Here is a 14,954-nt window from a genome sequence, read left to right on the forward strand (position 1 = left end):
AAAAAAGAAGTGTAAGAACACAGTGCCACACTTGATGCTGAAATATGCAGGCTATATTTAAGTAAAACCACAGCCTTTGCGATAAATATTTCCCATGCATACAGGCCTAGTCAAAGTGTACTGTATATAGCCTTAAGAGAGACTACATTCACATGAACCATAGTGATTGTCAAAGAGATTACTTCTGGATTATGTCAAACATACGCAAATATTTACTCTTTATGCCCTAGTTTGATGTGGTGGGACCTTTAGTATTACATGTTAAAATGTACATTATAATACACCAGCCAGAAAACAAAACCAAAGGAATAAACAACACACCACATGATCTGAAGAATCCAATGAAAATGTCTTGTAGAGCCAGCAACATTTTAAAATGCTGCATCTGTTGCTGGATTACATTTGTTCCGTGTCAAATGTTACTAGAAACAAGGGTGAGATTATGTGTCAGATGCACAGAAGAGAAGAGATTATCAAACTGAGGAATGAAAACTGAGCTAGCAGTACTGAAAAGGGTTAAACGCTCAAGCGTTGGGCTTGATGTAGTGAGGTCTTTTATGCAAGAGAGAGATGAATGTCAGATGTTGAGAGAGTGATGAAGAAAGAGAGAGAGAGAGAGAGAGAGAGAGAGAGAGAGAGAGAGAGAGAGAGTTCCTCAGAATAAAAACTGGAAAGTGTAAATGTGTAAAAGCGAGAAAGACCTCCTTCTTAAGAGTCTCAGTCATGCAAAAGCATCGGATCGCACTGATGTGAACAGAGCAGAGCATGACACTCGAACACACACAGATGAGGCATTATGGGATATGATCAGTCTGTCAGAGAGAAAGCTCCAGTAGAGATCTGGGCTGGACTACATCACATCCCATGAGAACGTGTGTCTGTTTAACAGAGCTGAACTTCAACAGACCTACAGTAAAGCAATACAGCAACTTACAAACTCTAGAAAGAGTAACTGCAAAGGACCAGACTGCATATCCTGCATGCCTGATAAGGGAAAATGATTTCATACTAAATACTGAAGTGTAAGAAAGTTACAGGCTCTATCTGCGTATCATCAAACATAACAATAGCAATCAATAAATACTGTTGTTTTGCAAACTAACCACAATAATAACCAATAAACATAATTATATAATATTAAGACACACAAACACAAAAATACACACACATTTATATAAAACTGAGTGTATATTTGTGAGTTAGTATTATATAATATTTATTGGTTATTAGGATTTATTCACACACAAACACACACACACACACACACACACACACACACACACACACACACACACACACACTCCTTTCAATTACTTAATGTCAAATATTTATGTAGAATACAATAAGCAATTAGCAATAAAAAAGTCTTATATGTTTTTTTTTTTATGACAGTTATTTTTTTTTATTATTATTATTATTATTATTATATTTTTTTATATGTTTTGATGTTTATTATTATTTTTTTTATTTTTTTTTTTTATACATTTGCAGCATGGTGAGAACAAAAAATTCAAACAAAACAAAAAGAATACAATTAAAATATATAATAATAATAACAATAATAATATCATCATCATCATCATCATCAGTTGCAAAGATCATAGATGGTAGCACAATTGTTTTTTACAATCATTGTATATTACAAAAAAAAAACGTATTTAATCTTGTAAACAACTGACTTTGACTTTGACTAAAATGAACAGTTATTCTTCTAAAATCTTATTAGTAGAGCCAATTTAGTCGTTGTAATATATCCAGTATGCACAGCTGTGACATTATTTGAATTAGTGCAATTGCTGATGTTAGGTACACTAATGTTCACTGAGATTATAATTATTAAAAATACATATATGCACTTCTCAAACCTAATATATATTTTTCAGTCATTCATCATCCGTTGTCATTTTGCTGTTGTGTGGTTTCATAAAAGCATTAAGCCTGGATATGCTCAATCAAAATCTTGAATCTAAGCCACACTTGCAAAATTCATTTAAAATGAAATCTCCATCACCTAAAATCCTCAGTGATCCTATAAACTGATGTTAGCACTGTTTGCTGTGTGAGGCACATCAGATGGGTGAAACAGAGGGCTTTAGGACGGGGGCGTGGTGACTATTTATAGAACACAACTCATTACCTCACGCTCTCTTCACATCGACAGAGCTGTCCGTCACACTGAGAGAAACGGGGGGCCTGTTCCAAATCACACTCACGTACATGCACGCAAAATATTTACATATTTATTTTTAGATTGCACACAAGCTTCTTGTCTTAATGCGTTTTGTCTGTCTCTGAATGTGGTTTCATTGATTGGAACGGCAAACATTCTGCACCCCATTTACACCAGCACTGTCCTCTAGTGACCCGAGACAGAGGACCACATGAGGTGTGACAGAAAAGCTATCCATGAACTACAGATGCATGTGAACACAGACATGTTTCTCCACCGCATGTGCACACACATGCATATGAGAAATATGTCACATCTTAAAACAAAAAACTGTGCCACTCACCATTAAATATTAAACGGTGCATTATGACAATGCAACCTGACAATAAAAATCAAAGATGCGATGTGACAAGTGACTGAGAAGAGAAAATGCAACACAATCCCTAACATTCAAATGAACAGACCCCGATGTTTATTATAAAGTAGTAGTTTTGTAGAGATATTAGACCATGAAAATAAAAACCAAATTAACCAAAAGCATTATTTTTCAGCTTTGCACAGAAGATTTTTTATTATTATTTACTGCATATGCATATGCATTTACTGCATATGGTAATACTGTTCAAAAGCTTTTCAAATAAATGAATTATTTTATTTAACATGCACGCATTAAAACGTTTTAAAGTGACAGTCTACTTCAAACAAATGCCATTCTTTTGAACTTTCTATTCTATTCTACAGGTGTGTTTGATGACCTAGTTCGTTGTTTTCAGGCTGCTGGCATATTTTTTATTGTACATGCATCCAACATAACAAAAGAGCTACATTCCCTTCCAGTTTAGTAAATGACTAAATTCATTCCCTTGTATGATCAACTCTATGTCTTTTGTTTTTAAAGCGTCAGACAACTGACTCAATGTTTCTATAGTTTGGTCTAAAAACAGCCATCTATTTCTCACATTTTTTATCTAGTTGACATTTCTGCGTGACAGCACAGCGTTTATTTCCCCAGTACTGTGACCTAGAGAGCCAGCTTACTGTGACAGGCCTGCTATTGTGAACATGTAAAGCGGTCAATATCGGTAACTGAATCCACTGGAGCAATGCAATTACCTAAAGCATCAGCGGCATGTGTCTTTTACGAAGTCACACAGCTTTCAAGACCCTCATTAACATCTGCACATGTGAGTGTCATCGGCAAGGAAAGTATTCCTTGCGTTATCTTGAGCGGTGTTCTTCTACGAGGCTCGCTGAAGCTGATCACAGCTGAACATTACGACTGATGGCAGAGGTTTAATTTTTAATGCGCTTTCCTACTGGGCCATACACTCTCGAGCCACCCAGCGTGGATACTCTCATCCTGATGCATTTTTTAACAGAGACGTTGAGCTCACATGGAAGAGACTGAGAGAGAGAGAGAGAGAGAGAGAGAGAGAGAGAGAGAGAGAGAGAGAGAGAGAAAATAAAAAAAATTCCCAGTCCCAGAAGACAACGGTAGCCGAGGGAAATGGGAGACTCATCCCTCTCTCTGACGTAAGAAGATCATTAGAGCATGTCCATCTAAGAGCAAACCAATATTAATGACAAATGCATAGCATGTTGACAAACCACTAACATGCAAGGGATCAGACATTAGGTTTTAGTCAAGACCTGAAAATAATTAAGGTCAAAGGTCCCGAGAGGCCAAAGATCATTCTATGTGGTGAACAGAAACACATCCTCACTGAGCACAGAACAAAAAAAGAGAGTTTAAAGTTAAAGTCCGGATTAAGCGCAGTGAAAGAACTGATTGGGCACACATTATAACACAGACAGAGCGGTCCATGAGGCTAAATCAGTAGTGCTAATTATAACGAGCTGGGTGTTTTCAGGCCACTCTCTGACTCCCTGTGCTGCCATCAAAGGAGCGATGGAGGGCAAGTCAGCTCAAAAACAGCTCCCGTGGACTATGGTCAACTCATTTGAAGCTACATCATTAACTCGTACTTTAGAGGAACTAAGATTAGTCGAGATGGTGATTTGGCAGGCTGGAATCTATACAGAGGTTTGGTCATCTGAAACATCTGATATATAATGAAGTGGAGGATGATTGTAACCGTTCGGCCTTTATAAATGCATGCATGCATGCCTGGAAAGACTTGGGAGTGTGAACAAACACCTTTAGATCTACAAAAGACACTTTTACAAGCTCTAAACAAGAGGAAATATGTCTAGTGTGTGTGTGTGTGTGTGTGTGTATTGAGCGGTGTGTGTGTGTATTCAAGTTGACCTAACAACAAAGCCCTTGTCAAAAGCAGATGACAACACCCAGATACTACTACAAAGACACTATTAACAGCCATCACTGAACTGTGCTTCTTTTACTACCAAATTTGCTATAAGTGCAAAAGGTCAAGGTAAATTCATTGATGTTTATCCGCTCTACAACTGAAGATCACAGATGTTATGCAGCCCTCAAGTCATACATTTGGAAATCTTACTTGCAATGCAATTTTAAGCATAATAAAACTGATACGTTTCTATTTCTAGCAACAACAAAATTGTACAGAAGAACAACATTCGATTCTAATTTTTGTGAATCAAACGATTTTTTTAAATTAACGTACTGCCAACTTGGAATTTCTGCGTGTAAAACAATTCATGAGACCGTTTATAATACAAATTATATTAAAAATGTTTTAATTAAAAATTTAAAGTCAATTAAACATCAACTCATATTTAGAAATGTGTAGTATATTTGTAGATAGAGCAAAAATATCATCCAACCTCAAACCTGGACATGAAATGAACAGTAACTATAGGCAAATACTGCGACAGCAACATTAAAACAGTGTTGAAACCGATAACACTGACATAAAAGTGCACTCCTGGAAATTGCTTAATTCGTGGATAGCTGAGATGGTAAAGTAAATAAAATAAAATAAAATAAAAATCAACACCTGGTTCTAATGGGTGCATGACACATATTAAGCACTGAAATGGACCCAACAAAATTGCTTATGATTATTTGTACTGCCTCATTACATCACGTTTCTCTCCTGATTATTTTTTTGTGAATCGATTCTTTCAAACAGTTCATTTAAATGATTCAGCGTTTCTCTTTTTTTCTATTTAGTTGTATTAGTAATGGCATCATGGCAAGTATTGTAATTTCAGCTGTCAGTTTATTGCAGTAATGAATAAAGACGATTCTTGTTGGCAAACCAGATCATTAGAAACCGAACTTGTTGGACAAAGATGGTTCTCGGTTCAATGAGTTCACTCACGACTCGAGAACCGCTCGGAGCGATTCATCCGGTTCTGTCCAACTGATTCGACTCACAAGTATGATTCATTCGGACAATGATAATTCATCACGACAAGACAAATCGTGAAGGAAATTAATAGAAATCGCATATAACTAGCTTATATCAAAAGAAAACTGGATGCACATCCCTTTTTTAGGCTACAACAACAAATAAAGCCAAAAAACGACTCTGCTAGTTCATGCACAACGCTGACAGCGACAAATAACGGTAGAAAAATCTACCTTCATCCTCATAGAGGTGAGATGTTTCTGTCCTGCGCTCCTAATGACCATAAACTTCATTATGTCCATCCGATAGAATACACGCTGCATGTGTGTGAAAGAGATGCGCTGCTTAAAAAAGCTACACAAGGAGCGAGGGCTTAAAAAGAGCCAAGGACGCACACAAACCAGCCCAATATGACACCAGCCCTCACTTCTCTAAATGTATCTCAAACTGGACGCATGCTTTCATTTTAACGACTGAAGTGCGTCTTTACGCAGAAACTTGCATTAAAAGCGAATAACGCTTCCGACGCGCTCCTTCTTTAAATGAGTCCGTATGCATTCAAGTTATAGGCATATGAACATATTGAAGATTTGCGCTGCAGAGGAAGTGAAAGTTTGGGTGGTATAGGGCTGGACAGTTAGATTAGCAAACTGACTGAGACCCAGCAGGTGTTAGTTAGCTATATTAATAAGAAACTCAGTCTTAACATCCGGAGTTCTGCGACAAACAACTTTGAGTTGTGTTTAATTATTGTTGCCGTACTTTGAAATGAATGTGCACGGATATATGTCACGCAAACCCTCTGACAGTTTTATCCACGGAACTCATGGTAATGTAATGAATGATACTGACCTCTTTTCTGTAGGGTGACTGAGAGCTCCAGGGAGAAATTCACCGTCCTAAAAACATTTATTCCAGCCGAAAAATGCAGTATTTTAAAGGTTTTGTTGGCCCATGTTCGCCTGTCTGTCTGTCTGTCAATCGGACTTCCTGGATGAACAGCCGCGTGCGTGTATAGTGAAGTTCATCGCGCGCACGGAAATAAATGCACGAAATCTCCACAAAGTAGGCCATGCAAAGCAACACTTTTACCCTCAGTCCAGAATAAAACTATATATAACTATATATGGATGAAGCTTCATTAAGTATGATTAAAAGAAAATAATAACGCTCAGTTATTTCAGTTTTAAAAAAAATAAAATAAAAAATTCTCTCATAAGAGTGTTGAAATTATACATTTGCAAGAATTTCACAATTATGGGCTTGTTCCTTTTTTTTTTTTTTTTTTTTTTTTTTAAACACCTTTGATTCTATAATAAATGCATAAGAATGTTTCTTACAAAAAAAAAAATGAATTAATACTTTGCACTTTTATAACTTTTTTTTTAATAAACTGTCAATTCAGATTTTATAAAGGAAATCAGAAGTGACAAGACAGCAATCTCTGACAATGTAGCAGAAAATCGGAAATGTCATTAATTTGAAGAGTTTAAATCATGATCTAAGTAGCTTATTGTATATTTCATTAACAAACCTTTTGTGTGTGTGTGTGTGTGTGTGTGTGTGTGTGTGTGTGTGTGTATGAGTGAGTGTGAGAGAGAGTGTGTGTGTGTGTGTGTGTTTGTGGCATATCAGGACACAACTTTGTATAATGACATGGGTATGTCACAGGTATTACAAGGAGAGGGTGACTTATGAGGACATAACCCATGTCCCCATTTTTCAAAACACTTATAAACCATACAGAATTAGGTTTTTTTTTTGAGAAAGTAAAAATGCACAAAGTTTCCTGTAAGGGGTAGGGTTAGGTGTAGGGTTGGAGTAGGGCGATAGAATATACAGTTCGTACAGTATAAAAATCATTACGCCTATGGAGAGTCCCCACAATTCACAAAAACAAACGTGTGTGTGTGTGCGCGTGTTAACTAAACAGAATCTTGTCTAACTTTAATAAAGTGTAAAATGTCATTGCATCACACATTACAAAAAAAATAAATAAATAAATCCACTTGGGGGTTCATATGAAACATTGCATGAATATTTGAAGCCTGGTCAAATTAAAGCATGATATCTGTGTCTTATGAAACACAAGCTGTCGTTCTGGCAGACTGGCTTCAATATAAGTTCTTTTAAAACTAGCCAGAAAGTTTTGAGGATGTTTTTACAGAACAATGACCTCTTAATAATTCTTCACGTCAAAAGATCAAAGGAATTTTGGTTTCTCAGTCCATGACCCCTTTAAACATTAAACATGCATTCAATCATAAAAGCACTGTGTGTCAACACGCGTTAATTCAGTCTATATGAGTGTAAACAAACACTATGTGTCACTTGACCAGTTGTAGTAATAAATGTAACACTTCAGGAAGGTTCAAGGAAAATCAATCGAGCGCAGAGGAGACTAGTGACACCAGATACGATAAAGACGCTTTTAATTATAAAAATACACCTGCAAGACGAAACAGATAATAATAAATGTGAATGCCACGAATAAAACGCCCTTACCGAGTCAATCCAGGTTTAACTCCATAGAAGTCCGCTTATACGCGAATATTTTCATGCGAATAAGCGACGAACAGAACAAATCCGCCTTATTTCTCCTGTAGCTCTTGTAAAGAGGAATGTCGAGGGAAATAAACTTCCAAACTCATTGCAAGCGGCGTCTCAGAGCTCCTACACATGCAAATGCATCAACCTGTTTTATTTTCGACAGACGTCATGACTCTCTCTCTCTCTCTCTCTCTCTCGCGCTCTCTCTCTCTCTCGGTGTGATGATAATACGTCCATACAGTTCGTGTTATGATATCCACCACAAATACTGTACTGAACCCCGAGCGACTCACATAGAGCTGACACGCGTCTTTTACAAGCCCCTCGTACCTGCTACAAGGTAACAGCGCTGATACGAGCTGGATACAATTGAATCAAAGCGCTCTGAAACTCAACAGCGCCACCTGCCGCTTGAGCAAGGAACAACTCATTAACACACATTAGAGATGATGACACGGTAGTCGCAGACAATTAAAAAAAAAAAATGGTATGACAGGATTATAATCTAGTGTAATGATGATTAGTTCGAGGATTTAATGTAGGTTACTCCGCCTGGCCATAATATAATATTTTACAATATTTATGCATGGCATATGTCTGACCAAGCATGAGCTGGATCAATTTTTGCTCAAATTTATCGTGTGTTAAACACCTGTTATTATTAATGTGAATCTAACAGCTAACTGATCACCTAAAATATATTTAATTATTTTTATTATTAGCTATAATTATTGTTGTTTTGTTGTTGTACATATGTAATTCGTATCAAGTTTCAAATGCAGTTCTTTAATATTATTTGTCCTTTAATAGGCTATTATTATTATTATTATTACTACTGTATTATTATTTCTAGTAGCAGCAGAAGTAGTAATAGTATGCCTGTTTTTGCAACACAATGTAGAGATGCTGTTTAAAAACATTATATAGGCCTATATATTATTATTATTATAAGTGATACTGACCTATCTATAACATCTAGAAAGCGTCTATTAGAAATTTTACATCATGCTTGCTCATGAGTAAAACAAAAATGTAAAAAATGATGATAAACAATTCTCCTTTCCCTTATATGTCATACTTGCGCGCAAGCTTTCCAAACTACATTTCCCATCGTGCATTGCTCGAACGCCTCCACCAATCAGATTCCTCGGCCTACCCTCCATTGAAAAACAAGAGGCTCGAGTCGAGACTGAAACCGTTGTCGGTGCATTGTGATTGTTTACACATAGGCCTATCATATATATTTTAAATATAATAAATGGCGTCGACTTTACTGTCACCCATGGTGGATTATTATAACGACGAGGAAGAGCTAGACAGTGTGGATGAAGATGAAGATCGCAGTTTCAGAGGCAGAGACTCGGAAGAAGGTGACTACGCACGATAATTTAAGTTTATTTACCTTTATATCCCTTTCACCTATGATTTATGGACTGAGATGCATGTTTAATTTGTTAACGAGTGAACTGGCTGTAGATTGGTAATGAAATGCTGGCTTTGTTTTACGTTACATGTGTGTCGAGTTGTTTTCTGTATAACGCCTATTTGCAACCTTGCCTGTGTCATTAAATGCGTATATTGGTATTTTTTAGACATAAATAATGGCTATGTAAGCATTTAAACGTATAAAGGTTATGCATTTTCTTATAGCTTCATGTTTTATGTGATATCTAGCCTGTTGGTAAACAGTTAACAGTTAGCACGCGCCAGGAAGCAAATGCATTAAATAGGATGCTTTGTTGTTATTGTTGTATTTTTCATACATGCAGCCTCGAAGTCAGCTGCTGGTGTCATAAACACACTAGAGATGAGACTGATGGAGAGAAATCAGACTTCAGAGATCAGATCAAGTGTGCATGACATCATTCATCTACTCCAGCTACTCTTAAAAAAATAAATAAAAATCAATAGTTAAGTTGCAATATAAGAGCATCTGGTGTAATGAATTATTTGTAGGTTTTTGTATTATTAATAACCAACTTTTTCAATATGTATCAAGCCCATCATGCAGTTTTGAGAGAAATAGAAGTATAAACACCTCAGCAGTGTTTAATACCTGATGATCTCATAGAATTAATTATTTTGTTTACAGAGCATATAGTATTGTATAGTAGGCCAGGGTTTGTCTTCATAGAAAAAAAAAAAAAGGTAATTTGGCGACATTGGCAGATGACTTTAAATAAAAAAATTAAATGGTATTATATGTATTGTGCTTGTGCATGCCGTTATCATGTCTTAATATTAACTTATAAACTACAAATCCCTCTTTATATGTAATATTTGTGCTTTTCAGACTTCACTGGTCAAATGGACAATCAAAATGAAGTAGTGAAATTGATAAAGAGTTCAGCATTTATTACAAATGAAACAAAAAATCTTGCCGGTTTGATCAATTTTGCATCCTTGCTGAATTAAAGTATTAATTAAAGTTAATGGTATATGCTTTATTAACAAGGTGTGTGTTGAACTTGGTCCCCCAAACTGTTTTAAGCCGAATTAACTCGTTTCAGAATGTCCCGTTCATCACTATAGACCACTTTCTTGAAACCAATGTGTTTATAAAGTCATTAAGTCAATTTCGACTTTTTAGAGCAATAATTTTGACTTTTTAAAGTCTAAAGTTTCACAAAGAAAGAATGCGTAACTTTATCGTTGCTGCCGCCGCCATGTCTTGGAGACGCTGTGTGTTTCGTTGTGAAAGCAAACTACTTTGTTTGTTCTTCCAAAAGAGGACACAACTAGAAATTAAGTCATTAAGTTGTATTTACAAAACTGTGTGGCACAAAGGCTGTTTCTATAAAGTGAGGCAGTTGCACGGACAGTCTGGCGCTTCTGACTCACAGCCTGTAAGTACGTTTTCATATTTAAAGAATATACCACTATTCAAACGTGAGTTTTGAGCAGTGTAGAGCAGCGCTTGTCATTTGTCGTTTCTCCGATCACAAATGCAGATGTGTTTTTATGTTTACGTGCCGCGATATGCAACACAATGCGTAAAAATACAGAACAAGTCATTATAATCAGTAATTATGTCCACACTGGATGCAACAAATGCCTCGTTTGTAATGGGTTTATTGTTTTTGTCTCGTCGAGCCGGGACACGCATCACAGTATGTTAAGGGGCGTTACATTTCCGTCACACACTTGAGGTATTCGGCCAATCACAATGCACTAGATAACTGGCCAATCAGAGCGCACCTCGCTTTTCTTTTCGGTGAGATTTGTTTTGTTAAACGACGAGTTTTTTAAGAGAGTGGTGTAGGGGAGGAGAAATAGTGTTGTGTATTTTGTAAATAATGTGTTTTTTGAACCTTAAACCACATAAACGCATTGCATTACACCAAATACACCAAATAATGTTCTTTTTAGCAACGTCATATGACCCCTTTAAAAATGAGATGAAACTGCCATGTATGTCCACTAGATGGTGGTGTATATGTGCAGATATCACTTCAATAAACTGGATGGCATCCCAAAAGGAGTTCAGTGGGGTCAAGTATGGGTTTTGTGCGAGAGAGTCCTGTCTTATCCTATAGTGTATAATTAATTTATTGCTACATTGTTTGTCGTTATTATAGACACAGAAGATGCCAGTGAAACAGACCTGGCCAAACATGATGAGGACGACTATGTTGAAATCAAAGAACAGTAAGTATTCCTACTAATTTACTACTAATCATTTTATTAATGACAAACGCACACAAAACTATCAGAATGAAAACAACATATATGACACATGTATGCTTTCAGCTGCATGTTATGAAATAAAACTGGATCATTTCTTTGAGATGTTGTGTTTATGTCTTGATCTCAGGATGTATCAAGATAAACTGGCTTCCCTGAAAAGACAGCTACAACAACTGCAAGAAGGTGACTGTAAATACACGCATTTTTTGCATTAATATTTTTAATAGCTGCTTGCGCTTGCTTAGAATGAACGGACTTATATTATTTAAATCCCTTGTGTTCATTCAAGCACTTCAGAACACATACACAGTCATAGAAATGATAATCTAATCTAATATAATTTCTATACGGCTGTCTTCAATCATAACACACACAGAAACAAACTGATTTCTCGTTTGCAGTTTCTAATAACTGTTGCACAGATATATTTATCAGATAACACAATATACACAATATAGCCAGTTGATCAACACATATCGCCATGATTTCGTAATGTTAAAGCATTTAAAGATAAAGTACGACCCCCTGTAATATTGTGATACTAAAATGGTTTACTGTACTTAAATAGAACAAATAAACAATTTCTTACCAAGAGCTGCTGAACGGTAAACTGGAAACAAAACATCTAATTCTTGCAATGTTTTTGAGATGAAAGTATGCTGATTTAGTTACTGCTTTGACATGACTACTGAAACTAAGGTCTGTCTCCAAAATCACACCAAGATTCCTGACTTGATTTTTAGTTGTTTGTCCCCTAGAGTCAAGATATGCATTCACCTTGAAAACTTCATCTTTGTTTCCAAATGCAATGACTTCAGTTTTTTCCTTGTTTAACTGAAGAAAGTTCTGGCATATACAACTGTTAATTTCATCAGTGCATTTGCAGAGGGAGTCAATGGGGCTGTAGTCATTTGGAGATAAGGCTAGGTAAATCTGGGTATCATCAGCATAGCTGTGATAGGTAATTTGGTTCTTTCTCATTATTTGACTTAGTGGGAGCATATACAGGCTAAACAAGAGCGGTGCCAGAATTGAGCCTTGTGGGACTCCGCATGTCATGGATGTCCACTTAGACTTATGCTCTCCTAGACTCACATAATAGCCTAAGTTGCACAGATATATTTATCAGATAAAACTATATACACAATATAGCCAGTTGATCAACACATATCATCATATCACCATGATTTTTTAATGTTAAAGCATTTAAAGATAAAGTACGACCCCCTGTAATATTGTGATACTAAAATGGTTTACTGTACTTAAATAGAACCAATAAACAATTTCTTACCAAGAGCTGCTGAACGGTAAATCAAAGGAGAGTTGCTTTATGATTTCAACTAAAAATGCATTTCCACAGGCACACTGCAGGAGTACCAGAAGAGAATGAAGAAGCTTGATCAGCAGTATAAAGAGAGACTTCGTAGCGCCGGTAAAGATTATATATAATAAAGCTTTTGTTCTCGATGTCAGTGTCAATATTTCAGGACTTTCAATTACATTATTAATGCTTAACTCATTTTCTGTCCCTCTCCTCCCATCTCTTTATCTTCTCAGACCTCTTTCTACAACTTGAGGTAAGCTGCAAATTACAGATTTTATGTTTCTGTAGATTTATGAACGGCTGCGACGGGTTAATTGATGTTAAATGTCTCGTAGACAGAGCAGGTGGAGAGGAACTACATCAAAGAGAAAAAAGCAGCGGTGAAGGAATTTGACGATAAGAAAGTGGAACTGAAGGAAAATCTTATTGCAGAGCTGGAGGAGAAGAAGAAGATGATTGAGAATGAGAAATTAACAATGGAGCTGACAGGAGGTTTTTTTGCGAGCCATTCTTAATGTTGCTGTTGTCGAGCATAAGATCCCATTCCTATAGCAGAATGTTTAGCTGTTCTCTTTTGTGTTAAAAGAAAAAAAAAAGAAGCTTTTTGTCTTGCGGAGCACAAAAAGAAACGTTTTTTTCATGCAGTGAACAAAGTCTAAAGGACTTTAAAGCTCCAAAAAGATTAAAAAAAAAAAAAAAAAAGTATCACTCTTTGGTGAATTCACAAGAGAAGTAGCAATGTCCTCTTCGTAAATGCATCATTCTTTTGAGTCAAAGAATGTTTGTTCTGATTTATAAAAGCACACTTAATGATTTGTTCACTCGTCCACAATTCAATACACAGACTCAATGCTCCAGTCACAGTGGTTAACTCACTGAAGAGAGGGCAATAATCAGTGAGAAAATACTTACATTTCGGTCTGTTCATCACACAAAGCTATTGTAAGACTTCAGAAGATACTCAAAATATATTTTTATGCTGTTCTTTCATCATTTTTTGAAGGTTGAAAGACATTGTAAAAAAAATTGACTATTACAGTTTTGACAATTTCTCATTTTTTGTTTCATTGACATTGCAACATATTTGTTTAGACCCCTAAACCTAGTTGGTTGTCTATTCATTCACTTTAGATTCCATGGAGATGAAACCTATTATGACCCGGAAGCTCCGGAGACGACCCAATGACCCGGTGCCTATTCCAGACAAGCGGAGAAAGCCTCCACCTGATATCCTCAACATAGCTGTAGAGACAGAGCACATGCACTGGAAACAACAGCTCGTCTTTTATTTAATTCCCCGAAGTCCATTTCTAGTGCTAGTCAACCTCTTTGGCACCAAAAACAACAATGGAATGCATGACCTTTAGCTGCTGTACCTTTAAGAGTTCATTATGTAAATTACCTATTTTTTTTTAATAAGCAGGTTTTCTTAACTCTCCTCACCTCAGTTAAACTATTTACTCACTGATGAGCAGATCATGGAGGATCTAAGAACATTAAACAAGGTAGGGTTACGTCTCAGCAAGACTGTAATTGGCTGCATTTTTATGAAGCCTAGCGAAGTAGAAATCTCACTGCCGCACAGATACAGTATTATAGTACTTTTTGGCCTAATTTTCAATATGTCTCATTCTACAGCAATACCATCGTCAATCAAGCTGTAATACACTTGCATATTCGTTTGCAGGCTTTGAGATGAGGAAAAAGTGTGATAGAAAAAGTTTCATTGAAATTTACATTTCATGAAAGTCTTCATGACTCACGTCTTGGCTTTGAAGAAAGGATCTTTAATTATTTATTTATTTATTTATTTATTTATTTATTTATTTATTTTCCTAAAAGCTCTCTATTAGGTAATAAAAAGTAGAATCCCCTGAAAATGTCATTGTGTTTTATCACTTAAAGTGATACATGAGAAAATTCATAA

At 36.1% G+C, this 14,954-nt stretch overlaps 2 protein-coding genes across 4 annotated transcripts in view; one reads left to right on the forward strand and one right to left on the reverse strand.

Annotated features, from left to right (window-relative positions):
• Positions 1 to 8,277, reverse strand: part of LOC109108124 (serine/threonine-protein kinase TAO3-like) — a 69,853-nt gene extending 61,576 nt beyond the window's left edge. The window contains exon 1 of the mRNA XM_042723518.1: positions 7,972 to 8,277. The gene's annotated coding sequence lies outside the window, so the exon portion shown is untranslated. The remainder of the gene's footprint in view (positions 1 to 7,971) is intronic.
• Positions 8,278 to 9,153: 876 nt separating this feature from the next.
• The window catches only part of LOC109088630 (sin3 histone deacetylase corepressor complex component SDS3-like), a 29,879-nt gene continuing 24,078 nt past the window's right edge, over positions 9,154 to 14,954 (forward strand). For all 3 annotated transcript variants that reach the window (XM_042723521.1, XM_042723520.1, XM_042723522.1), the window contains exons 1-8: positions 9,154 to 9,386; positions 11,595 to 11,664; positions 11,831 to 11,886; positions 13,064 to 13,135; positions 13,261 to 13,280; positions 13,363 to 13,519; positions 14,159 to 14,254; positions 14,471 to 14,532. In XM_042723521.1, coding sequence (XP_042579455.1) covers positions 9,275 to 9,386; positions 11,595 to 11,664; positions 11,831 to 11,886; positions 13,064 to 13,135; positions 13,261 to 13,280; positions 13,363 to 13,519; positions 14,159 to 14,254; positions 14,471 to 14,532 — 645 coding nt within the window. In that variant the 5' untranslated portion in view covers positions 9,154 to 9,274. The remainder of the gene's footprint in view (positions 9,387 to 11,594; positions 11,665 to 11,830; positions 11,887 to 13,063; positions 13,136 to 13,260; positions 13,281 to 13,362; positions 13,520 to 14,158; positions 14,255 to 14,470; positions 14,533 to 14,954) is intronic.

The sequence above is a fragment of the Cyprinus carpio genome, chromosome B5 (genome assembly GCF_018340385.1).
Source record: "Cyprinus carpio isolate SPL01 chromosome B5, ASM1834038v1, whole genome shotgun sequence".
In the NCBI taxonomy this organism is placed as follows: domain Eukaryota; kingdom Metazoa; phylum Chordata; class Actinopteri; order Cypriniformes; family Cyprinidae; genus Cyprinus; species Cyprinus carpio.